At 41.5% G+C, this 27,736-nt stretch overlaps 1 protein-coding gene across 1 annotated transcript in view; it reads left to right on the top strand.

The window, feature by feature from the left end:
* MALL (mal, T cell differentiation protein like) overlaps positions 1-26,015 on the top strand; it is a 73,368-nt gene extending 47,353 nt beyond the window's left edge. The window contains exons 3-5 of the mRNA XM_043989030.1: positions 20,597-20,764; positions 22,111-22,239; positions 25,546-26,015. Of these exons, the coding sequence (XP_043844965.1) occupies positions 20,597-20,764; positions 22,111-22,239; positions 25,546-25,608 (360 nt within the window). The 3' untranslated portion in view covers positions 25,609-26,015. The remainder of the gene's footprint in view (positions 1-20,596; positions 20,765-22,110; positions 22,240-25,545) is intronic.
* Positions 26,016-27,736: the final 1,721 nt, after the last annotated feature.

The raw sequence follows: 27,736 nt of genomic DNA, 5'->3' as shown, positions 1-27,736 counted from the left end.
ATTGAAAACATTTGTTACATCTGTTTTAGTAATTCAGTAAGACAAACTCTGATTCACACACACAGTACTGAACGAAGTATTTACTAGTGTTTGCTTATCAAGTTCAGGGCTTTTCAATGCTAGATGGTTGACAAAAATACCAGTTATGTACAGATAGAATGATCTCATAGGTCAAGATGGTAGCAGAGACTACATTTCAAACGGGCTCTCTGTCAGTAGGCTACCTTTTTAACCCATGGCTACATTTGAACACATCATAAAATACTAAAATTGATGTCCACAGTTTAGCATGGCTAGAATTCAGAGGAGAGATTATGTATTTCAAAAGTGGTATTGCTTGATAACTGAGAAAATGTTTACTAAAGAATATGAGATATTTTGTATTATATATGTAATCTGGCCTTATTTCCAAAAGCAATTAAATTCCCCAGTTCATGATTTTTATTCTTACATTAGACATTTTCAATCATCATATTCTTGTATACCCAGAACAATTAGATATTACTTATTTGGTTTAATTTAATAGATTTTGATATTTTACATCATATTCAAATCTATAATTATTTCTGCAACTGATATTAGCTTATTTTTGAAATTCCGTTTAAAACCCTACTGCAGTCTCCTTTCTACATTGTAGCATTTCCAATACATAGGATTCTATTATAAATAAAATCCTTTACAGCAACATCTACTTATGTTTCATTGTCCCCTGAATATCTAAATTATCTTATGTATTTTAGTTTGTGGATTCGAGTGTGTGTTTCTTGTGTAGAAATTAGTGAATGAGCATCACATGGGTGGCAAAATCTCTAAATACCAACACTGTTGAAAAATAGAATTTATAAGCAGTTCAGTTCAGCTCAACAAATAGCTTGATATAGTGGATAGAGAGCCAGACTCAAAGCCAAGAAGACTTGGGTTTAAGACCCACCTTGCACATGTAAGGGGCTAAAATTCTAGCTAGTCTGTCTAAAATATCTAATGAGTGGTCACCAATAAATTACAAGCTTTAACAAAAGTTTAGACTTTGAAGCATTTATTAAGGAGAATAAGAATTTGGTGGAGAGAAAGAGGCCTAGATGCCTACATCTATCTATCTCAGGGAGCATGCATCTTAGCTTCACTCTCCACCAGAGTCCCTTTGAATGAGAGCCACACTTCCTTCATCCCACAAGCCTCCTGTGAAACTGGGAACATCCCATCCACTTGCACACACACACACATCTCCAAACTAATTGGCTGGTAGCCTTGATTGACAGTACCCACAAGCAAATGTCACTTCCTGACACCAAGGAAAGCCGCATGGCTTGCCCTCAGATGCCTTCTCCTCATGCAGAGCTTTCCTACAGTAACTCTCCAGCAGTTGGCATCATTCCAATTGTTACACACACATTGTAGTAGCCATGCGACCTGAGACAAGTCACAATCTGTCAGGGTTATTCTCTAAGACTCTAAACTGCAGAGAAAGTGCCAGCCTTCACTGGTAGAGAGGAATTTCCTTACTTGGAAGTTCTCTAACAACAAAATCATAGGTCTGGTCCCTATTACTTATCCCCTAAGCAGCTCATCCTAGTGGATAGACTGATTCCCCTTAGAGTGTATACATTTTGTCCTGTTAAGCTTTAATTTTAAGAGCCTGTCAAAACAGCCATACTACATATTTAAAGAAAAATTGGTTTTAACACATGAAGGTCAACTAATTCCAGAAACTTCTGTCCAGAAAGATGTAGGAAATGCTAGAAACTTGATATAGTCTAAGTTTACAGGCACAAATTGTTTCATTTATACATACCTCTACACTGTGATGCTGAGCTCAAATTATTAGTCCATATCCATTTTTTTTTCTTTTTCTTTTTCTTTTTTTTTTAGTGAGGCAATTGGGGTTAAGTGACTTGCCCAGGGTCACACAGCTAGTAAGTGTTAAGTGTCTGAGGCTGGATTTGAACTCAGGTACTCCTGATTCCAGGGCTGGTGCTCTATCTATCCACTGCGCCACCTAGCTGCCCTGTCCATATCCAATTTTGAAGTCAGAATTGAAAATTTTAATGCTTGATAATCATTAGAGGGAGAGTTGATTATGGAATTGTATTTTATATGTATAAATCTAGTTTAATTTTATTTTTTGTTTGTTTGTTTTTGTGGGGCAATGAGGGTTAAGTGACTTGCCCAGGGTCACACAGCTAGTAAGTATCAAGTGTCTGAGGCCAGATTTGAACTCAGGTCCTCCTGAATCCAGGGCTAGTGCTTTATCCACTGCTGCCCCAATCTAATTTAATTTTAGACCAAAAAACTTTGTAACTTGTTATGACTAAGTTAAACTTATTTATAGAGAAGGAAGGAAGGAAGGAAGGAAGGAAGGAAAGAAGGAAGGAAGGAAGGAAGGAAGGAAGGAAGGAAGGAAGGAAGGAAGGAAGGAAGGAAGGAAGGAGAAAATAGTATGCTTTGGTGTTGTTGCTGTTCAGTTCTTTCAGTCATGTCTGAACCTTTGTGCCCCAATTTGGGGTTTTCTTGCCAAAGGTACTAGAGTGGTTTGCCATTTCCTTCTCCAGTTCATTTGACAGATGATAAAACTGAGGCAAGCAGGGTGAAGTGACTTGCCCATGGTCACACAGCTAATAAGTGTCTGAAGCCAGATTTAAACTCAGGAAGTTGAATCTTCCTGATTTATCCACTTCACCACTTAGCTGCCCTAGTGGGTATTTAACAAATGCTTATCAGTTAATTGACTGCCATCATCCCATACAGATGAAAATTGAAGTTCAGATATGGTAAATGGACCTGCCCAGATTGACACCTTCTCTAAGTGTTTGAGGCGGGAATAAAAATCTGATGCTTCCAAATCAAGTGCTCCTTGTATTATCAACCATGTGCTTTTCAATGGTTAGGTGTCATGGAGAACATTATTTGCTGACATTAAAATTATGTGAATTTATAAAGCATCATGTCCCTGAAAATGTCCCTGTTTGCCCCAGATTTTGAGTTTCTCCTCAGGTGGCTGCTTCCTTTGTCCACTAGACCTGTCTCTGAGGAAAGTGAATTAACTAAGAAAAACCATTGAAAGAATGCCTTTCATTAACCTGGTGTTCCAACCCCATCCTACCCCTAACTTTGAGCTCTTGGGAGGGAAGGCCCAATGGACTCCAGCCTGACTTTCCCTTTGTACTTTTCCTCCCAAGAGTTCAATATCAGTAGCTACAATTTATATAGTGCCTAATATGTGTCAGGCACTGTGCTGAGTGCTTTACAGTTATCTCATTCAATCCTTACAATAACTCTGGGAGGTAGGTGCTGTTATGAGCTCCATTTTACAGATGAGGAAACTGAAGCAAACAGACAGGGTCACATAGCTAGTAAGTATCTGAAGCCATATTTGAACTCAGGTCTTCCTGACTCCAGACCCAGAATTGAGCCTTTACCGTTACAGTCCTTTGTAAATTGAATACTACTTTCCTTGGGAAGGAAAAAAGGAAGGAAGGAAGGGAGGAAGGAAGGAAAGAAGGGAGGGAGGGAGGGAGGGAGGGAGGGAGGGAAGAAGGAAGGAAGGAAGGAAGGAAGGAAGGAAGGAAGGAAGGAAGGAAGGAAGGAAGGAAGGAAGGAAGGAAGGAAGGAAGGAAGGAAGGGAGAGAGGGAACAAGGAAGGGAGGGAGGAAAAAAAGAGAAAAAAGAAGGAAGGAGGGAGAAAGGAAAGGAAAAGAAAGGAGAGGAGAAGAGAGGAAAGGAGAGAAGAGAACCAAACTGTAGGGGCCAAATTTATTATGAGGAGAGTTAATTGGGTGGCTCACCATAATATCGGGGTTCAGAAAATAATGAGAGACCTCAAGGTCCAAAGTTTCCTCCCTTCCAAACTGCCTTTTTGTTATTTCTCCCAGGCTAATAAGAAAGAAGATTAACAGCCTCTTTTCCACAAACAAACCAGGTTTTATTAATGGGAACAAAATTACAACAAGGGTGAAGTCAATAAAGCCAAGGACAAGGGAGTAAGGGAAGAGAAAACAAATAAGCTCCCTGGCTCTAGCAAAGACTGATTCAAACCCCCAAACTTGCTTCCTGCTCAGTTAGCTCAAAGAGCTGGCCTTAATTCCACTCACCACCTGGGGTCCGTAGTTTCAATAGGAGTCAGCTGTGCAGTCCCTCTCCAGTGCGCTTCTCTGCTCACCAGCAGGAAAGAGAAGAGAAGAGAAGAGAAGAGAAGAGAAGAGAAGAGAAGAGAAGAGAAGAGAAGAGAAGAGAAGAGAAGAGAAGAGAAGAGAAGAGAAGAGAAGAGAAGAGAAGAGAAGAGAAGAGAAGAGAAGAGAAGAGAAGAGAAGAGAAGAGAAGAGAAGAGAAGAGAAGAGAAGAGAAGAGAAGAGAAGAGAAGAGAAGAGAAGAGAAGAGGAGAGAAGAGAGGGAAAGGAGAGGAGAGGAGAGGAGAGGAAAGGAAAGAAGAAAAAAGAGAGAAAAGGATGGCAGAAATGGAAGAACCTATGCCCACTTGGAATTCTTCAGTTGCCAGAACCAGAGAATGGCTCTAGGCTTCCTCTGAGGATAGCCTGACATTGTTCATGAAAAAATCTCAAATTCTCACTTTGATCTGAAAACAGTCCACTCAAAGATTCCAGATCACTGATCCAGCATGGAGCCTATACAAGCCACTTGTTACTTTCCCTCTTCCCCTCCTTATTTCCTGACTTGGGGCCATTTCACTCTCTCCAAAATAATTACCTTGGAAGGGCATGCAAGGTCTTTGATGGGCTGATCCAAGTGGCATAACTTCTCAAATTCCTATGGCAGAAAATGACAGAAAAGATTTGGCTCCAGTGTGTTTCACAAGACTGTCTATTAAAAGGAATTCCACTTATAGGGATTTAATTTGGGCCAATTTAAAATGAGTCTCCCTAGGTTTGAGATATTTCTTTTTTTTTTTTAGTGAGGCAATTGGGGTTAAGTGACTTGCCCAGGGTCACACAGCTAGTAAGTGTTAAGTGTCTGAGGCTGGATTTGAACTCAGGTACTCCTGATTCCAGGGCTGGTGCTCTATCCACTGTGCCACCTAGCTGCCCCGGTTTGAGATATTTCTATAGGACAATGCAATGGAAGATAAGTATTACAAAACCCTCTGAGGATTTGACTCATCTGTCATAGATTTGGACTTGAAAGGGACCTCATTGGTCAGCTAGTCTAATTCCTTCATTGGACGGAGAAGGAAGCAGAGACCCAGAGATGTGAAGTCACCCAACTAGTGGGAACAGACCCCTGGCATAGGAAAACACAAAGTATAGGTGTCAAAATAGGCTGTAAAGTTGAGAAAAACCCAGAACCCAAGGACCAGACTCATTCTTTTTTTTTTTTTTAATTTTTTTTTTTTTGCGGGGCAATGGGGGTTAAGTGACTTGCCCAGGGTCACACAGCTAGTAAGTGTCAAGTCTCTGAGGCCAGATTTGAACTCAGGTACTCCTGAAATCCAGGGCCCATGCTTTATCCACTTCGCCACCTAGCTGCCCCCCAGACTCATTCTTATTTTTCTGTTTTCCAAGTGTGTACCAAGATCTGGTCACCTCTGGGGGAATAGTACAGTAATGGGGCCCTAGAAACAAATATGAGACAAATAAAATGTAATTGCAAAGGGTGCTTTCATCTGGAGCCTAAGCATTACGAGTGGAGCCCATCCCTGACCCCTTCCCTCATGCTAGAGTGTGACTGGGGCCCTGTTCTAGACTCAGGCCCAGAACACGGAGGCCTGCTTGTGCTTTGTAGACGACAGCAGTTTTTTAACATCTTGGAACTCTACAATGAACAGCTTGTGAGGGCCCCATTCCCAATACTGGGAAAGGGCATTTTTGTGTCACCATTGTAAAAATAGGGTGTGTTTTTTATGGTACTGAGGACACCTTATCTTGCTTAGTTCTGTCACTTTTATGGGCCACATTCTTCTCCACAAAAGTCTTTTCCTTATATCATAATTTTGCCCAGGATTGTGACTGGTCATATGAGTTCCAGGAAAGGAAAAGAGAGTCAGAAACCCACCCTGAAACCTGTGAATCAGCTCAAGGAATGAGGTGTTGGCAATAAGTAGCTCATGTGACACAACAGCTCAGGGACATAGTACTTTGCAGTTCTGCATTTTCATTTTAAATGCTTCCAGATGCACCATCTTCCCTTGCAAGCCTTCTGCATTGTCTCTGTCAGTAGAGTTCCTTTCTCTCAGTCACCCAAACTTGAAAGCTTGGAATCCATAGATTCTTCTCCCTCCTTTACCCTTCCCAAGCCTCTTGCCGCTACTTTCAAAGCTTCCCTCACACCTGTCCTCCCCTTGCTATCCTCACCATCACCACCTGTTCCAAACCTTTATCATCTCAATTCAATTCAATAAGAGTACCATGGGAAAATTATTGGAATGGGAATCTGGGTATGAATCTTGGATCTGTTGCTTCCTACTTGTGGGACTTTAGGCAAGCTACCTTTCTGAATTTCAGTTTCCTAATTTGCTAAAAATGAAGGGATTGGGGCAGCTAGGTGGCGCAGTGGATAAAGCATCGGCCTTGGATTCAGGAGTACCTGAGTTCAAATCCAGCCTCAGACACTTGACACTTACTAGCTGTGTGACCCTGGGCAAGTCACTTAACCCCCATTGCCCCGCAAAAAAAAAAAAAAGAAGGGATTGGGGCAGCTAGGTGGCACAGTGGATAGAGCACCAGCCCTGGATTCAGGAGTACCTGAGTTCAAATCCGGCCCCAGACACTTGACACTTACTAGCTGTGTGACCCTGGGCAAGTCACTTAACCCCAATTGCCTCACCAAAAAGAAAAATGAAGGGATTTTTAAAAAATTAATTAGAATTTTTTGGAATACTATTGTGCTGTAAGAAATGATGAGCAGGAGGAGTTCAGAGAAACCTGGAGGGTCTTAAGTGAGCTGATGATGAGTGAGATGAGCAGAACCAGAAGAACATTGTACACAGTATCATCAACATTGAGTGTTGACCTACTGTGATGGACTATATTCTTCTCACCAATGCAATGGTACAGAAGAGTTCCAGGGAACTCATGATGGAAGAGGATCTCCAAATCCAAGAGAAAAAAAAAAAGAATTGTGGAGTATAGATGCTGATTGAACCATACTATTTCTTTTGTTTTGGGTGCTGTTGTTTTTTTTTTTTTTCCATTTTGAGGTTTTGCATTACTGCCCTGATTTTTTCTCTTATAACAGGATTAATGCAGAAATAGGATTAATGTTATTATGGATATATATGTGTGTGTATAGATATATATGTATATGCATATAGATATATAGATATAACCTATATCAGATTACCTGCTGTCTAGGGGAGGAGGGAGGGAGGGGAGGGAGGGAGAAAAATCTGAAATTATAAAGCTTGTATAAACAAAAGTTGAGAACTATCTTTACATGTAACGGAAAAAATAAAATACCTTATATGTAAAAAAAAATTAATTAGAATTTTCAAAAAATAAAATGGCTTGTAAGCTCCTTGAGGAGAGGGACTATCTTTTATCTCCTTTTATATCCCCAATGATTAGCACAGTGCCTGACACATAGTAGGTGATTATTAAAGGTTGAATGATTGATTGATTGATTGATTGATTGATTGAGGCCCTCTCCAGCTTTAAATCTTATGAACAATAAATCAACATTTATCAATTAACTGCTCTGTGTGAGGCATCATGGTAAGGGATGTGGAGGATGATAAGATGAATAAGTCTTTGTCCTCAAAGAGGTTATAGTATAATAGAGGAATTCTGAATATATTATAATAGCTTCTTCACTGTTCTTACTATCTCCAGTTCTCCTCTCTTTAAAATCCATTCTACATGTAGCATTGCTAAATTAGTCTTCTCAAAGCAGCTAGGTGGCACTATAGTGCATAGAGTGTCAGGCCTGAAGTCAGATAGACTCAGCTTCCTGAGTTCAAATCCAGCCTCAGATACTTACTGCAAGTCACTTTCGTCTGTTTGCCCCAGTTTCCTAATCTGTAAAAAGATCTGGAGAAGAAATGGCAAACCACTCTAGTATCTTTGCCAAGAAAACCCTAAATGGGATCACAAAGTGTCAGACATGAAAAACAACTGAACAAAAGCAAATTTGATCATGTCATTCATTTGCTTCATCACCTTCAACAGCTCTCCATTGCCTTACACACTGACTCCAGACTTCCTATCATTTCCCAGTGTAAAACCTTTCCTTCAACCAAACCAAACTCCTTTCCATACTACAAACCAGCCAAACTCATTGCCCTAGTCATGCTGTTCTCTCAGTCCAAAGCATTCTTTCTCTTGTTCCCCATCAACCTAGAACCTGCCTGTCCTTCAAGTACCTGAGAAAGACTCCCCTTTCTAGAGAAGACTTGTATTGTCTCCAGTGCTTGGCACAAGGTCGTATTCAGTCTATGCCTAGTAAATCGGTGTTGAATTAAATTTAACTGAATTGTAATAAGAAGAATTCGGAGGCAGCTAGGTGGCACAGTGGATAAATCACTGGCCCTGGATTCAGGAGTACCTGAGTTCAAATCCAGCCTCAGACACTTAACACTTACTAGCTGTGTGACCCTGGGCAAGTCACTTAACCCATATTGTCCTGCAAAAAAAAAAAAAGACTTCGTATTTGTGTAGCACTTTAAAGGTTCAGGCTGATCATCTTACAACAAATAGGTGAGGGGTGTGTTTTCAAATCCCATTTAACGGACGGGGAAACTGATACCAAAATGGGGAGGTGACTCAGGTCATACAGGAAGTGGCAAGGGGAACAGAACCAAGATATTCTGACTCACAGCCCTAATCTCTACCCCTCCCTACTAAATTTCCTGCCTTCTCTTACTAATTATTTTTAAATCTGTACAATGTAATTAGAGGATAAACACTTAGTGCTATTCCTTTTTTAAAGGGGCAGACTGATATTTGATGAGTTGGTCATAAAGACAAACCAACATTCAGTGTCTTGGACTTAGTCCTCCTGACCTGCTTTCTCTGTCCTCTCAATTTTCTAGGTGTTACTTCAATTCCTCCAGCTTTTCTAAGGCAGCCATTATTCCCTTGGTTCCCATCAATTCCTCTCCTCAGAATTTCTAGAATAAATGCTTGTTGACCTCTGGGGCAACTTGTTTCTGTCCCTAACCCATGGCTCTGACCCCATTACCAACCTTATTTCCCTTCCTCAGACCCTTTTGATCTAACTCCATAGGTTCTCCTTCTCTAATTATTTTCTCCAGAACTTTTCCATTCTCCATTTTGCCCCTGCCTCAATCAAAATATCCCTCTATGAGGGCAGGTAGGTGGCGCAGTGGATAAAGCACTAGCCCTGGATTCAGGAAGACCTGAGTTCAAATCCAGCCTCAGACACTTGACACTTACTAGCTGTGTGACCCTGGGCAAGTCACTTAACCTTCATTGCCCCGCCACCCAAAAAATATCCCTCTATGGCAGAGGTTCCTAACCTGGGGTCCATGAATTTGTTGTTGTTGTTGTTGTTTTAATGCATAACTTTTATTTCAATACAGTTGGTTTCCTTTGTAATTCTATGTATTTATCTTATTCATTTAAAAACATTATTTTGGGGGTTGGGGGAGTCAATATGCTTCACCAGACTGTCAAAGGAGTCTATTATACACAAGAAAATTTAAGAAGTCCTGCTCTGTCAATATTTTTTCCAAAAGTTCCTCAAGTACCTCCATGTAGCTAGATGATATTGTGGATAAAGCACTGGGCCTAGAGTCAGAAAGACCTGAATTCAAATTGTGCCTCAGACATTTACTATCTTCCCTTATCCTTTGTCTGCCTCAATTTCTTTTTTTTGTTTTTAACACTTTTTTTTTCTTTGTCACAGGCAATGAGGGTTAAGTGACTTGCCCAGGGTCACACAGCTAGAAAGTGTCATGTGTCTGAGGCTGGATTTGAACTCAGGTCCTCCTGAATCCAAGGCAGGTGTTTTATCCACTGTACCACCTAGCTGCCTCTATGTCTGCCTCAATTTCTACAACTAGAAGATGGAGATTATAATAGCATCTCGGGCAAAATGAGGCTAATAATAGCATCTACCTCCTGGGGTTGTTGTGACTATAGAATGAGATCATATTTGTAAAGTACTTGGCACACAGTAGTCATTTAATCGATGTTTGTTCCCTTCCCTTTCCATTCTGGGGGTACCCATCCTTTCCCTTCTTCCAAACCTCAAAAGTCTCTCTGCCCTTTCAGAAACTTGAAGAACCTAGCCTGAAGAATCCCCCAGGACCCCAGACCCTCAGTAACGTGTAGAAATCCAGATGCCACTTTTTCCCCTGATAACCTGAGTATTGAAGATTTCTGAAATTGGCTTAGGAGTTAGGGAATGGAAGGCGAAGTACCCATGAGATCCAAGCCCCAGGTTTATCAGACCCCTAGGAAACAGAGTCATCAGCCTGAAGAATTCCTCTTACCGAATGCTAGCACTTATCTAGATTGATTGGTAATATCAGCCCTTCGGGATCCCATGTTAATCTAGTATGGGCCTTGTGGTAGCAATAATAATAGTAGTTGGTCATTCAGTTAGTCAATAAGCATTTGTTAAGCACCTATGATGTGCCCTTGTTGTTGTTGTTGAATCGTTTCAGTTGTGCCCAATTCTTCATGACACCATTTGGGGTTTTCTTGGCAATGATTCCCTTCTCCAGCTCACTTTGACAGATGAGGAAACTGAGGCAAACAGGGTTAAGTGACTTGCCCAGGGTCATACAGCTAGTAAATGTCTGAGGCCAGATTTGAACTCAGGAAGATGAGTCTTCCTGGCTCCAGGCCCAGCGCTTTATTCACTGAGCCACCTTGCTGCCTTCAGTGCCAAGCACTGAGCTAAAAATTAGGCATACAAAGAAAGGCAAAATCATGGGACCTGCCCTCAAGGAGGTCACATTCTGAGAGGGGAGACAACATGCAAACAACGATCTACATACAAAATATATGCAGTAATATCTGAGGGAAGGTGGGAATGAGAAGGGGGGGGGGGAGCAGAAAAAATCCCTTGCAGAAGGGGAATTTTAACTGGGTCTTGAAAGAAGGCAAAGAAGTCAGGAGGCAGAGGTTTCCAGGAGAAGAAGAGGATCCAGGGGCAGCTAGGTGGCACAGTGGATAGAGCAAGGGCCCTAGAGTCAGGAGGACCCAAGTTCACATCCAAGCTCAGGCACTTACTAGCTGTGTGACCCTGGGCAAGACACTTAACCCAGATTGCCTAATAATAATAATAATAAAAAGAGGATCCTAGGTATAGGGGACAGCCAGTAAACAGGCACAGAGTTGGAAATATAAGAAAGGGCCAGGCTATGAAGAGCTTTACAGAGTCACACAAAGGACTTCATATTTGCTCCTGGAGGCAGTCATAGTAATAAGACACAAAAGAATAATAATAGGAGTAACTTGTCTGAGAACTATTTTTATCTGAATGCCATTGAACAAGAGGAGTCACTGTGATAACCATAATAATTCATATTTATTTAGTGCTTTCTAGCAATATAGCATGATAGTCATGATAATTATAACAATGATTCATAGCTTCTTTCTTTAGTCTGGAGTTCACCAGGCATTTTCAAATTCTAAAGCCATTTCTTTGATACAAGACCATTTTATTTATTATAATATTAGCATTATACTTTTAGTGTAAATCACTCAACCCTGTTTGCCTCCATTTCCTCATCTGTAAAATGTCCACACACTGGAGAAGGAAATGGTAAACCACTTCACTGTCTTTCCCAAGAAAACCCCAAATGGGGTCACAAAGAGTTGGATGTGACTGAACAAATCATTACACTCTCTTATCTTTAGGATCACAGATCAAAGCTTCAAAATAATGAAAGATGCCCCTGGTCAGAAAATATCATCACCTGGTGGCCAACAATCTTGTGATGAGCCTGCCCACATAGCCTAGCTGCTCATCTGAGGAGAGTCTATTGCCAGGTCCAAAATCAAAGCCTTTCTGCTTCCAGAATTATTTCCACCTCATAGTGAGGCACTGGAATGGGATTTCAGTAGAAAGTCTTCATTTCTTGTATGGGAGGAATGCCGAATGGTAAACTCATAGACTCAAGATACCAGAGGTAAAAGGGACCCTGGAGATCATCTGGTCTTATTTTACAAATAAGGAAACCAAGGCTCAAATAGATGGATGTGATCTGCCCAATGTCACACAGGCTAGTGAATAGTGAATCTGAGGTTGGAGTCTGGGTCCCCTGACTCCCGGTTCAATGTTCTTCCCACTGAGCCATAGTTGCCTCTTTATATGCATAAATATGATCTAATTACTAAAGAAGTAGGGAGACAAGTCATTCTCCATAGTAAAGTCTGCCATCTTTTATGTTCTTTTTCTTTAATTGGCTTTCTAGGTGATTTTTATCATTTCCCATATCAATGGGGCAATGAATAACTTGGTCTCCACTCAACTCTAAAAGTGACCTTCAGTTTCAAGTTAATTTTGTTCTCTGAGTGCACAAACTGTTCAAAGATAATAGAACTCCTAAAGTGGCCACTGAAATAGACTTCTCTCAAATATCTTTACTGGCTCCCTCTTGCAGACAGGAGGAAATATGAACTCACTCCCCTGGCACTGAAGGCTCCCTACAATCTGGCCACAACTTGGCTCTCCAAATGTAGTTCACATTCCTAACTTTCAAACACTTATGACCAAATTGGGTGGCTGGTTGTTCCTTGAACTCACTGTCCTATTGTCTCATCTCTATGATTTGAGCGGGCTGACCCCTGGCCCCCATCCTTGGAATACATCCCCCTACCCTCACTTCATCATTCAATGTGCAGCTCATGAGCCACCTCTCCCGTGAAGTCCTCCCTGATTTCTTTTACACAACCACAAGCACACATTCTCTCCCCCCTCAAGTTTTCCTAGAACTTTTTGTCTGGAGCTCTCCTTTGGCCCCCATCCCACGTCACACCCTTCCTTCTCCACTGCCAAGCATTTTGAAGGTTCCTTGAAGGAAGGGACTGAATCATTGTTATCAATGTTACTTCAGTGCCAAGCACAAAGACTTGAACATAACAGGCATTTAATAATTATGTGTTGATTTGAATCAAGTACACAAAGATAATAGCACCGCTCCATATTTGCTGACTAATCCCATGTCTAAAATGAGTCTGTTGCTCTTGGAAGATGTAATGAGGACTTAGAAAAGGGGAAGGAATATAAGACATGGAAAAAATCTGGAATGTCAACTTGAATTTTTTTTAAAGAGGTGGTGGCATATACTCAAGTTTCTCATGCCACTCTAGAAACCAACCCAAATTCCTCACAACAGACATAGGGTGACAGTATTGGTTTTTCCATTCATTGTGAACTTGGCAGTGACTGTGCTGCTTCTCAGGAGGTGGTAACCGGTGGAGGTGAAAAAATGAGGGTTTTTTTCCATTGGCTATGTAACATGAAATAACCATTTCGTAGGATGCCCATACCTCCCACAGAAATAGTCAGAAGTGGAAATCACATGCCCAAGTCGAAATATTTGTCTGAGGCTTCCTCATGGTCTTTGTGGAGGTGAATTTTGAGAAGGGACCTAAGGCAACAGCATGTATTAAATGCTTGCTACATATCAGATACTATGCTGAGCAATGGAGATACAAAGAAAGGCATGAACAGAGTCCTTACTCTCAAGGACTTTACATTCTAACATGGGAGACAAAATGCAAAATAATAATAATAATAATAATAATAATCCTACATTCAAGATATATATATTATAAATAGAAGATAATCTCAGAAATATAAATCTTCCTTTGCAGAAGAGAAAACTGAGGCCCAAAAGGGTTATGTGACTTTCCCCAAATAATAAAGTGAGTCAGTGGCAGAGTGGATGGTAGAAGCCAGGTCTCTTGGCTCTCAGGCCAATGATCTTTCCACTATCATGCCCTAAACCCCAAGAAGCTAATCCCAAAGTATTCTATAGAATGATCCAAATCACAGAACCTCAAGAGTTAGAAGACACCTCAGAGGCTAGCTGGGTCAACACATACCAGAACAAGGTTCCACTCTACCACAGCCCCAACAATGGAGTATCCAATCCATGTTTGAGGACATATAGTGAGATAGAGCCCCCAGCTTCCCAAAGTTGGGGAGGGCCTCCATGGGCCCTATTCATTGTCTCGCTAAGACTAAACCATACTTAATTACACACCTCTGTGCATGGGGATAGAAGGCAACGACAAAAATGGTCATTTCTCTCTCACTCTGACTCCTTACCCTGACCTGGACTTGCTATAAGAAAACTTTTTAATATAGTTTAAGCATAGCTTATGTCTAGGTTTCCTCAGAATGTGGGTCCCCAGCTGTCATGCAAACACTAAAGGCAATAAATGCAAATTAGGTATATTATAATCAAAACATCTAATTTTACTAATGAGTGAGTCAATCAATAAACATTTATTCATTCATTCATTCATTTGTCTATTTATTTATTTGTTTTTTGCAGGGCTATGAGGGTTAAGTGACTTGCCCAGAGTCACACAGTGTCAAGAGTCTGAAGCTAGATTTGAACTCAAGTCCTCCTGAATCCAGGGCAGGTGCTTTATCCACTGTGCCACCTAGCTGCCCCCTCAATAAACATTTATTAAGCACCTACTACATACATGCTAAGAACTATACTAAGCACGGAGGATAAAAAGGAAAGCCAAAGATAGCCCATGCCTCCCAATCCAATGGGGAAGACTGAGACAAAGAGGTGAAGGGAATACCCTATAGTCACGAAGTAAGTCAATGTCAGAGCTGGTGCTCCAACCCTGGCTTTTTGGTTTTTTTGTTTGTTGTTTTGTTTTGTTTTGTTTTGTTTTTTACAGTCCAATATACTCTTTCCAAGGCAGCTGGATGGTACAGTAGATAGAGAGCACTGCTCTTGGATTCAGGAAGATTCTACTTGTTCAAATCTGGCCTCAGATACTTCCTATCTGTGTGACCCTAGGCAAGTCACTTAACCCTGGTTGCCTTGGTTTCCTTATCTGTAAAACAAACTCGAGAAGGAAATGGCAAACCACTCTAGTATCTGCCAAGAAAATGACAAATGGGGTCACAAAGAGTCAGACATGACTGAAAACAACTAACCAACAAAAATACTTTTTCTGCTACATCACATTGCACATACTGGTATCGTGTTCTTTCCCTCTTCCCTCACCTCCACTTCCTTTCTCTTCCTGACTCATCTGGATTGTTCACCACTTTCCTTAGCTGTGGCTTAAAGCGTAACTGACTCACAAGCAGAACAATGGCTCCCTTGGGGGGATCCACCTTCGCCAGATTCTGTTGCAAGGGGCTTGTTATTAAACATAACCATCTCCAAGTTAGTGATGGCGGCAAAGGTAACCTTTGTCTTCATGCTCAGGCCAGATCAAAGGATCATAGAATTAGAGTTGGGAGGGAACTTAGAAATAATGGAACCAACTGCCTCACTTTACAAATGAGGAAACTGAGACCCATAGACATTACGTGACTTGACCAAGCTCCCATAGGGTAAGAACAAGCTCACGTTCAAAGGGCGTTCCTATGGAAGAGGAGTTAGTCCTGTTCTACTTGGCCCCAGAGGGGAGAACTAGGGGCAATGGGTAGAAGAGATAGAGAGGAAAATTTAGGCTTGATTTAGGAAATATCCAACATTTATTGTTTTTGTTATTTAGTCATTTCAGTCATGTTCAAATCTTTGCGACCCCATTTGGGGTTTTCTTGGTAAAGATACTGGAGTGGTTTGCCATTTCCTTCTCCAGCTCATTTTACAGATGAGGAAACTGAGGCAAACAGGGTGAAGTGACTTGTCCACAGCTAATAAGTGTCAGGCCAGATTTTTACTCAGGAGGTGGAGTCTTCCTGACTCTAGGCTTGGCACTCCATCTACTGTACCACCTAGAGAGCCAGCCTCAAAGTCAGGAAGACTCGAGTTCAAGTGCTATCTCTGACACATAGGAGCAGTGTGATCCTAAGCAAGTCATTTAAGGCCTTGGTACTCTAGGGCGAGGCTTCTTAAACTTTTCCCACTCTGGACCCCTTTTCACCTGAGAAATTTTTATTCAACCCTGGGTATATAGGTATATAAAATAGGTATACATAACCTTTTACTGTTGCCAAATTTTTCATGACCCCCCCACATTCAGTTACATAACCCCACATGGGGTGGCAACCCACAGTTTAAGAAACTTTATTCCAGGAAACTCTAAGACTGTATCAATAGCGGGAGATCCTTCGTGCAAGAGTTCCCCATGTCAATAAAATTGCATGTGTAGTCCCTCTCCCCTAATAAGAAAAAAAAAAACACGAATAGAATTGACAAGCTCTTTCTAAATCCATACTTTTGTAATCTCCTTCTGTTTAGGTAGCTGTTTGCTTGACAGTGATTGTTTCTTCATTGCCAGAGTATCAATAAAACATTTACAGAAATCAAATGTGAAAACTCTAAAATAACATGAAACTAGCAGGGAATGAGCGTGGAACTGATCCTTCTGCTTTTCTCACCCTCGCCCTCATCAGGAATGAGCAAAATCTGACTCACAGGTGAGGTAGCCCTCACCTTTCCCCACAGGTTCTGGTCTTAAACTTTGTGTGTTGTTTGTTTAAAACGTAGAACTCATTTTCCCATAGAAACTGCATTATAAGTGGTGGTTTGGCTCCCAACCAGACCACAAGAGCCTGTGATGCAGCAGAACCCAACTGCTAACAGCACTGGTAGCAGTTTGGTGTCCTGGGATTTCACAAAGTGAGAGAAGGAAGAAGAAAAGGAGGCTCAGGGATAGCTCCAGGTAAAATTTTGAAATAGACAAAGTTTGTCTTTGGTATCCTCCCACCTTCCTCTGTATCTCAGCCCTGCCTCCTAGGGCAGTGTCCCTAAGGCCCTTAGGCATCCATTGTCCTCATCTTCCTTTTGTTCTCCAAAATGGAGTCTAATGGCAGCTAGGTGGTGAAATGGATAGAGCACTGAGCTTGAAGTCAGGAAGACTCATCTTCCTGAGTTCAAATCTGGCCTCAGACACTGACTAGCTGTGTGACCCTGGACAAGTCACTTAACCTGGTTGCCTCAGTTTTCTCACCTGTAAAATGAGCTGGAGAAGAAAATGGCAAATGACTCCAGCATCTTTGCCAAGGAAACCCCAAATGGGGTCACAAAGATTTGGACACAATTGAAATGACTGACCAACAACAACCAAACTTACCCAAGCACTTTCGAACTTACCCAACCACTTACATCTTCCAAATACTCCAAGTTCAAAATTGCCTCTTTCCCTCACTCTACCTCTCACTTGAGATTCCTTTTCTATTAGTGTAAAAACCAAGTATAGGAAATTCCCTTTCTCTTAATGTAAAGACTAAGTATAGGAAGTAAGCAATCTCATTGAGCTAATTAAAACAAATATGTGGATAACTAATAGCTATCTCTTCTATTAATTAGTAGCTGACCTTGGAAAAGTCACAACCTTCCTAGACTTCAGTTTTCTCACTTGACCTGATCCTTGAAGAAAATATGAGTCCTATGAGGTAGAGGTGAGAAAGGAGCACATGCTAAGTAGGCATGGGAGATTGTTGGTAGACAGATTGGGGAGGTGGCATCTAGAACAGAGCACTAGAAAAGGATGGTTGGAGCCATTTTGTAGAGAGTCTGAAAAGCTAGGGTAAGGGAACTTACATTCTCTCCTAAAAGCAGTAAGGAGCACCAAAGTTTTTTTCATTAGAAAAGTGACATGGTCAGACTCATGCCTTAGGAAAATAAATTTTTGTGTTGAGTGGAGGATGGATTAGAGAAGGGAGAAGCTAGTGGGGGAACCAATTATGAAGCTATTATACTAGTCAAGAAAAGAGATGGTGTGTGTCTGAAATAGGGGAATGACTGTGAGTAGAGAGAAAGAGACAGATGAGAAAAATAACATGCAGATAAAATGGACAAGATTTGGCATCTGGTTAGGCAGACAGAGGTACAGGGTAGGATCAGGAGAGGGTTTAAGGACTATGTGTGTATGTATGTGTGAATATGTATACACACATATATAATTACACAGTATATATATATGCATATACATATACATGTATATGTGTATATGCATATATGTCATATACACGTATATATACATATCTATACCCACCTAGAGTCATCTTATAGAAATGATCATTAAACATGGAAGTGGATGAGATCACCAAAAGAGAGAAGAGAGAAGAAAAAAGGTCTGGTGTGGGATCTGCCCACTCTAAGAGGTCAGAAGAACATGATGATCTAGGAAAGGGCATTGAAAATGAGCAGACAAATTGGATTTCTACCAGGAAAGAGCCGTGTCCCAAAATCCAAGAGGGCAGAGAGTATTTCAGAAGAGAAAGTAGCTGACATTTTAGAGAGCTCAAGAAAGACTAAGGATGAGTTGGGCAAGTCACTTAATCTCCTTGGAACTCAGTTTCTTCATTTGTAAAATGAGGGAGTTGGACTAGATGACTGCTGAGATCTCTTCCAGTGTTACATTAGCAGTCATGTGATCGTGACTGGAAAAAAGACCATCCAATCCAGTAAAAGACTGTCAGTACCCTGTGGCAGAGCAGTTTCCTTTGGGTGGTAGGGTTGGGAGGCAGACTTCAGGGGTTGATGAGTTAGTGGGTAGGGAGGAAGTGGAGGCTGCAAGTTTAGACAACTCTTTCTAGGGTTTGGCAGTGAAAGGGAAATGAGATCTGGGATGATAGCCTAAGGAGATGACAGAGTCAAGGTGTTTTTAAGGGTTGGGGAGACCTGAGTGTGTTTATAGGCAGGAGATGGATAGAGATTAAAGATGAGAAAGAGAATGATTAATGGGGAAAGCTCTTGGAGGAGAGCAGCAAGAAGGACAACCTCGTCCTCAGAGAATGGAGCAAAGGAGAGGCTGTTAGGAAATGCAAAGAGTAAGGGGAAAAAGGCGCTAGTGGCAAACCTTGATTTTCTCAGAACAGAGGATGAATCCCTGTGCTGAGAGAAGGATTGGGGGGTGAGGGTGAAGCTGGGGATCTAAGGAAAGGAAAGAAGGTTTGTGAATGGTCTCTACAAGGAGTGAGATATTCAATCAAGAAAGGATAAAAGGATGGCCATGGAGTTGGGAGGATCTGGTTGGAATCAAATAAACATGAATTCAGTTTTTGTTGTCTTGTTTATTTTGGGCGGGGCAATGAAGGTTAAGTGACTTGCCCAGGGTCACACAGCTAGTAAGTGTCAAGTGTCTGAGGCTGGATTTGAACTCAGGTCCTCCTGAATCCAGGGCCAGTGCTTTATCCACTGCACCACCTAGCTGCCTCCGTTATCCCCATTTTAAAAATGAGGAAACTGAAGTTGAGAGGGGTTAAGTGACTTGTCCAGGGTCACCCAGCTAGTAACAGGCTGGGACAAGATTCAAACTCAGTTCTCCCTGATTCTAAACCCCTTATCTAGCCAGTATGCAACTTAAGTACAGAAGAGAGAAACATTAAGAGTTAGAGGAACAGAAAATTATATTAAAAGAAAGGAACTTCAGTGTTCAAGATCACAGAGGTAAATGGCTTGAGGGTGATGGGGAGATCTAAGGTATGATCACCTATTGTAAGACTGAAGTACAATGGAGATGAGCCATGGGAATTGAGGAGGTGAATAAACCAGAGAACAGTTGTTCATACTGACAATTATATGAATAATGGAACCTCTAAGGATAAGGGTAGGGGGTGAGTCAAAGAAAATGGTACATGTAATTTAGGTGCTAAACTCTCTGAGCAAGGACAGTGATATGGAGGCCAGCAGCTGACAGCAACAAAGATCTGGACAAGGTAAAATAAACAAATAGAGCAAAAGTCAAAGCAAAAGACTTTTTGGAATTGTGGCAAGGGGTGGGTCAGGAAGTGACAGTGGGGAGTAAAGAATATACCAAGTGCCCCTTCTGAGCCAGTGTGCCATATGGCATGAGAAGAGAAGCCAGCACTTAGAAAATGGAGTCAGTGATGAGGCATCTACTGGAGGAACCCAGGTTTCTGCTAGTGCCAGCAAAAATGAGAAGAAAGGGGACAGCTAGGTGACACAGTGGATGAAACACCAGCCCTGGATTCAGGAAGACCTGAGTTCAAATACAGCCTCAGACACTTGACACTTGACACTTATTACCTGTGTGACCCTGGGCAAGTCACTTAACCCTCATTGCCCTGCAACAACAACAACAAAGGGGGGGGGGAGAAAATGAAAGCAAGAGTTCTAGGATGAGGGAGAATTTGTTGTGGTTGAGCGTGGTTTCCAGAGAACTAAATGGAAGAGAAGAGCAGAACATTATTGGCCTTGGGGCTGAGCTGGATAGGGGTGAAAATGAAGGGAGAGGTTAAAAAACGAAAAGGATTTTGCCTCAGTAGGCATCTGAATCACAAGAATTTGGGGACAGGTATTTGTTTAGCCTGAGATTAGGAGAAGTACCATTTGGTTATAATATTGAGTTGCTTAAAGCAAGGAACAAGAGGATGGATGATCAATGGCAAAGGTAGCCAGGAAAGTCATGGGTTAAAGTAGATCATTAATTCTGAACATACCAGACCAAGGGGAAAAAAATAACAATGAAACAAAAGTAATAATGCCTTGCACAGAGACAGAGAGCTACACTGCAGGAAAGGGATGCCTTTAACACCATTCTTTCTTTTCTGTTTGCAGGTATTTGGATGCTGGGTCTGGATTCTGGTAGCTGCCACTGAAGTGTATTATGATTTGTTGCAAGGATGGGTTATGTATGTGTCTATCACTTCGTTCCTCATCTCCCTGATGTTCCTGTTGTCTTACTTACTTGGATTTTACAAAAAATATGAATCCTGGAGAGTTTTGGTAAGGATGTGTAGTGACTGGTGGCATACAGATTTGGGGACTTTTCTTGTCAAGGGACAACTCTATGATGAGGATGGCCACAGAGACCATTGGGATGGTAATTCTCCCACTGAGATGGGTTCTGAGAGAACTCCTACTTTATCCTAAAACCAAAGATATACAAACCAAAAACCACAAAATATAAAGCAGAGGAATATTCTTCAGTTTATAAAAGGATTTACTCGACAACCTCCTCAAATGTTTATAAAACACCTACTCTATATAGAGTATTGTTCTAGGTGCTCAGAGGAAATACAGTTTGGATAAAACTGAGTCTCTGCTCTCATAGAACTTACATTCTATTAGGCAGATAAGACATATGGCTACATATCGTTACAAGGTAAATACATAAGGGAGATGCAAAATCTTATATGATGTTTGAAGGGAGAAGTTATAAATAGGAGGGAAGAGAGAAGACTCATGGAGGAATTAGCATTGTTAGTTGGGCTTTTTTTTAAGGATGTATGGTTAAAAAAAGAATTTATGGTAATACAATAAGGTAAAGAGGTTGAGAGAAAACATTCCGTGTATATTTACCTCTCTGGGGCTACCCACCACCACCCTTACTCTAAGGTTGGGTCTCCAGGATGATTAATTCAGGTTTAAGGTACTCTGTGGGTCTACACTCCTAAAATTGTTTGGAGGGTGGGTGAAAAATTTTCCCAATGGCACCACTGTTATGGTTGTCTGGGTCATGGCTGCCCTGAGGGGCCAATGCTTAGCTCAAACGGGTGGAAGTTGGTAGCTTTCGTAGAAGAGAGAAGAGACAGAGAGAAAGAAGGTTAAGAGATGTGGTTGTAAGTGTGGTTGTGTTGGAGAAAAGTTCCATAATTAAAGGGAATATGAGATAAAGTCCATCTCTCTACCCTCAGATAGGTTGATAATTCATGGGGGTCAGACCAAGACTCCCCAGGAGACCCTATCCTCACGGAGACTATAATCCTAAAAGACACTCTGGGTATGAGACATTGAGTGACTCAAAGTATACAAATTGACCACTGTGGACACTTCATTGTCTCTACTGCTCACCCTTTATATCTTGGAATTTCATCAAGTTAATGGGAAACGCAATTGATCTGATTTTACCTCATCACACAGTGATTTTTGAATGAGACTGCTCTTGCTTTTTTTTTTTTTTTTGTCTTCCAAGGACTTTTTACTTCAGTAAAAAGCCAGTCCTAATATGTCCTTTAATGCTGTTAACACCTGTGGATATCTTACAATTTTATAATAAGAGATGAAGGTAGTGGCTTTGGAATTGTCTTGTAAAGTTCATTCCACGGTTTTCTTTGGGGACTGTTTTCCAGGATAGTCTTTATCACGGAACTACTGGAATTTTGTACATGAGCGCGGCCGTTTTACAAGCAAACGCAACAATTCGCACGGAGAAAGAAAGGGATGGGAAAATCTTTTACGAATTGAACACCGCCGCCACGGTGAGCAGAGCTGTGAGGTGTTCGGTCCAAGAATTTTTAATTGCTGGATCCCAATCGAGTGTCCAAGAGACAGAAGCCCTTTCTCAGTTTGCCCCAAGTCCGTGGTGGGGAAGGGGCCGTTTTCCCAGTTCAGGAACAGATGGGTTTTCCTCATTGGTGAGGCTCACATCTTAGCTCAATAAATGAGGATCACAACTTAGCTCAATAAATGAGGATCACATCTTAGCTCAATACATGAAGATCACAACTTAGCTCAATAAATGAGGATCACAACTTAGCTCAATAAGTGAGGATCACAACTTAGCTCAATAAATGAGGATCACAACTTAGCTCGTTAAGTTCCTGCTCTGGGTTGGGCACTCTGCTAAACACAAGAGATGCAAAGAGAAAATCCAAACAGTCCATGCCTTTAAGGAGGCTGCATTCCCCCAGGGAGAGTGGTGCAAGATACAACAGGTACACAGATGGCTAAATAGGAAATAAAAAGGGCAATGCTTTCTAGAGGAAGCTGTGTGTGAGAGAGGCAGAGGAAGATAGAGACAGACAGACAGAGAGATGGAGACAGAGAAAGAGATAGAGGGAATAGACAAAGAGAGACAGAAAAAGAGATAGAGATAAAGAGAGGGAGACAGAGTCAGACAGAGAGCTTACAACATCTAGCCCCTCACTAAATAGTTTTAGAGGAGACAATCATATTCCCTTCTGAACTTTGAGAGGTGTTCTTTGTCTTCAAGCTCTGACAGAGCAATAAGAAATAGGGCTGGTGGTCATATAAGCTATAAGCTATAGGCTAGGGCTATGAGCTCAGGGCCAAGGATTCACTCTCTGAGGTAAAGCGGGTTCTGTGGAAATTCCTGCTTTATGAAAAACCTAATCTATATGAAAACTCCAAATAACAAAACAGGTAAATGGGGAAGAGAGGGAAGAGAATAATTCTTTACTTTACAAAAGATTTTTATCAAGGATAAGTTCTCTGAAGTCAGTTTCCCCAGCGGGTTAAGACACTGAATTACAGGGGGCAGCTAGGTGGCACAGTGGATGAAGCACCTGTCCTGGATTCAAGAGGACCTGAGTTCAAATCTGGCCTTAGACACTTGACACTTACTGGCTGTGTGACTCTGGGCAAGTCACTTAACCCTCATTGCCCTGCAAAAAAAAAAAAAACCAACAAAACACCGAATTATAAAACCTTAGATTTATACATCGCTTTTCAGAAATAAGAAACAGTGCGGTATAGTGGCTAGAGGGTTAGTTTTGGCATACAGAAGACCCAGGTTCAAGTCCTGCTTCTGATATATATTAGCCATGTGACCATGAACAAGAAGTCCCTTAACTTCTCTGTGTCTCAAGGCACTCTCTAACACTTTAGGTCATAGGTATGTTTATGGCCTGCACTGCTGGAGGAAATGTCCATCCCAGCAGTTTCACTGGTATTCTCCTCCCCCTCCTCCTCCAATGAAATTACAGGTTGGAACCAAAATTTTTCAGGACCATATCTAATGGGTCAGGTATAGTGCTACTGCATGATTAAGGGGGCATGGAGGTTGGAGGTGCCCCTGAAGTGCATTCTATCTTCTCTTCCATTCCCCAATTAAAGTAACCTTGAAAGGTACCAAAGAGCCACCCAGCTCATGAATGGGTCTTCTAAATAAGGATTGGTTTGTCTAGAAAACCCCTCTATTTGCTGGTGAGTCACCTCCATCTACCCAGCCCCTGGGAGCTGTAGAATTGCCCATGGATGCTGTCAGGCTCTCCCGCCTTCACACACAACATGTAAGGGCTTCCATATGATTCTTATTCTGCTGAGTCTCTAAGTTGCTCCAAGGTTGAAAGAGGGGAGGAACAGTCTGGGACAATAGATCTTTGAAAACTTCAAATCACACCTTCTAATGCTCTGAGTAAGAGGAGCAGGATTTAAAACCAGGTCTTCCCTACTCCAAAAACCAGCCCTTAATCCACTAGGCCAATCTGCCTTTTATTTGTGAAAATCTATGAATATAAATAAACCCAACTTTTGGAACTTAATATTTTATGGGCTAAGGGAAGCTCACACTTCAAATGAACTCATCCTTGATTTAAAAAAAAATCCTTTCTAAAGTGAAGAATTACTATCCCCACCCCCTTCACATTTATATGTTTTATAATTTGGAATTTTGAAACTCTATCCCTGTGACAGAAGCTGACATGCCATATCTCTCTATGCCTTCATTTATCCATCTGTAGAATGGGAATTCACAAGATAAAAATCTGCAAAAAACTTTGAGTTCTCTTGGAAGAAAAAAAAATGTTGTGTTATTATTGAATACAGTTATCACTCTCTATTCAGTTATTGTTATTGTTCAGTCATTCAGTTAGTTGTATCTGACTCTTTGTGACCCCATGGACCATAGTATGCCAACACTGTCCTTGGGCTTTTCTTGGCAAAGATACTGGAGTGGTTTGACATTTCCTTCTCTAGTGGATTAAGGCTAACACAGGTAAAGTGGCTTGTCCAGGGTCACAGAACTAGTAAATGTTTGAGGTTGGATTTGAATTCAGGTCTTCCTGACTCCAGGCTCAGTGCTCTATCCACTGGGTTACCTAGCTGTCCTATTCAATTAGGAGTCCTTCGTTATATTTTTATGACATTTACTAGGTATATTAGGTGTGCCATATTTTACTACTTTGAAGGATCTATAGCTTTATTCAGAGGGCAAAACCCAGGTCATTAATTTACGCTATGCTGTCCACAAAAGGGCTGGTCTATCACCTCTCATGACACAGAGAAGACCCTGAGGTCTCCAAAATTATTTCCAAGGAGCCTTTCCCACATGCCACTGACCCCTTACACTTTACTCATCCTGCCCCCTCCTCCTTTAATGGATGATCTTCATGAAGTCCTACAGCCAGAAATAATTCATCACTTTTAGTCACTCTTCTGGTGAATGTGCCTAGGCTGGTCTTTGGGCAATGGACATGTGGTCTATCTCCAGGCCCATAATTGAAGACTTTCCAGCTTGATAAGAACTGGAGAGAGACAGAGATAGAGAGAGACAGAGACAGAGAGAGACAGAAACAGAGACAGAGAGAAGAAAGAAAAAGACAAAAATAGAGACAGAGATGGAGAGGAGAGATGAGACAAAGAGAGACAGAGAAAGAAGGATAGAAGAGACAGACAGGCAGAGAAAGACAGGGAGCTAAAACTTTGTTTTGCTGGCATTACCTGGGAGAGATCAAGATGCCCTTCAGGGCATATGAATGACTTGGACCCTGCCCTTGTGTGCTGATGAGCCCTCATTTCCACTCCTTCCCTTGTTTCTCTTCCAGTTCTTTGCTTTTATTACCACCCTGATGTACATCCTCCATGCCTTCAGCATCTACTACCACTGAAGGAGAGCATAAAGACAACAGGACAGAGAAGAATCATCATGTCCCATCAGGACAAACATCCAAAGCTGGACTGAGATCAGTTGGCCCACATTTTCAGACTGTATAAAACAGAAGTATTTTTGGTAACTTGGTTTTGAAATTTTAATTTGTCTAGAGTTTTTTTGTATATCAGATGCATTGTATTGTACATTTAAAAGGCATTGTTTTAGTTTACCTGGAAAATAACTGACTCTAAGAATTATTTAACAATGAATAAAGCTAGTGAGCTACATTTGTATTCCTTCATGTGAAAGGTTAAACTCCAGAGGATATTACCCCATAATCAATGATACAGTAACAGGATTATTTATGCTTTAAATAGTGTTATGGTTAATTCATTATTAATTATCAATTATCAATCAGTATGGTGCAGCTAGAAGGAGCAGTGGATAGAGTGCTGGACCTGAAGTCAGGAAGACTCATCTTTCTGAGTTCAAATCTGACCTCAGATATTTACAAGCTATGTAACCCTGGGCAAGTCACAGTTTCTCTCAGTTTCTTCATCTGTAAAATAAGCTGGAAAAGGAAATAGCAAACCACTCCAATATCTCTACCCCCCCCAAAAAAAACAAAACAAAACAAAAGGGATTATAGTCAAACACAACTGAAACAACTAAACAACAACAATCAATTCACTTTTCTTTTCTTTTCTTTTTTTTTTAGTGAGGCAATTGGGGTTAAGTGACTTGCCCAGGGTCACACAGCTAGTAAGTGTTAAGTGTCTGAGGCCGGATTTGAACCCAGGTACTCCTGACTCCAGGGCCGGTGCTCTATCCACTGCGCCACCTAGCTGCCCCCTCTTATTTTCTAAAGAACAAAATTGTTTCAAGCTATTTTATTTTTAAGGATGACAAGATCTAATTTTCTTTCTCTTCAAATGAGGTATAACCAGGGCCATCTCTAGGAGTGTTTAGGTCCTAGGGCAATGTCTAAGGGCTGAAGGAAGGTAAGAATCACACTGCGTGCCTCCTTCCCTCTGGTGTGTCAGCAAAGGGAGCAGCTTCCATTGTAGTACAATGGAAAGAAAACCAGAATCAGAGGGCCAGAGTTCAAATTCTGCCTTGGGATGTTTCCTGGGTCTTGGTTACTTCTGTACAAGGGGATGGTCAGACCAGATGGCCTTTGAAGTCCCTTCTAGCCTTGGTTCTGTGATCCTTCTCTCCCATTGACTGCTTTCCTGTTGCTGTTGTTTCTTCTTCATTCTCTCTCTCTCTCTCTCTCTCTCTCTCTCTCTCTCTCTCTCTCTCTCTCTTTTTGGTGAAGCAATTGGGGTTAAGTGACTTGCCCAGGGTCACATAGCTAGAAAGTGTCAAGTGTCTGAGGCTGGGTTTGAACTCGGGTCCTCCTGAATCCAGGGTCAGTGCTCTATCCACTGCACCACCTAGCTGCCCCATCTCTTCTTCATTCTCAAAAAGGACCAAAGACATCATAAGGGTGATGTTTTGACTTTCTAGTGAATTGGAATGAGTGTAAGTAGCAGTCATTTTCTATTCTGGCCAGATACCATGAGGGTCTTCTCCTGCCTCCCTGAGTCACTGACCAGCAGCCTGGTCTCCCAAGGGCAACAGTGGGCACAATAAAATGATATTGTTGATCAAAGTCACACAGTTTCAAGCCCATCCCACCATAGATATAGAAGAGGCCTTAATTAGTGTCTGCCAAGATTTTAATACTTTACATAATTACGCCAGAATCTCTACATCTACCTCTTGAAAACATGCAAGTAATTCCGTAGTTGTGTTTCAGTCATTCGGCCATTACTCATCCACCTGGCTAGAAACCACTCTGTCCCTTAGAAGTGAGAATGAACAGATCGCACAGTTGACATCAAAAGCATGGGGGTAGTAATGGAAAGAGTGGCATATTTAGAGTCAAGACTGAGGTTTGAATCTGAGTTCTACTACCAGCTGTGTGACCGTAGGTAAATCACTTAGCTTCTCTGGGCTTCAATTTCCTTATCAAGAATGGCAACCATACATGGCTCCTTCCCTAAGGTCATGGGTGAAGGGAGAGAACTTGATCAATAGGCTGCCCTCTTGTGGGAAAACTCAGTCATATCATTCCCCTTCCTTCTGTCTCCTCACCAAAC

The sequence above is a fragment of the Dromiciops gliroides genome, chromosome 2 (assembly GCF_019393635.1).
Source record: "Dromiciops gliroides isolate mDroGli1 chromosome 2, mDroGli1.pri, whole genome shotgun sequence".
Taxonomy (NCBI): Eukaryota; Metazoa; Chordata; class Mammalia; order Microbiotheria; family Microbiotheriidae; genus Dromiciops; species Dromiciops gliroides.
Note: the sequence above shows the minus strand (reverse complement) of the source record. Positions and strands in the feature narration are given on the sequence as shown.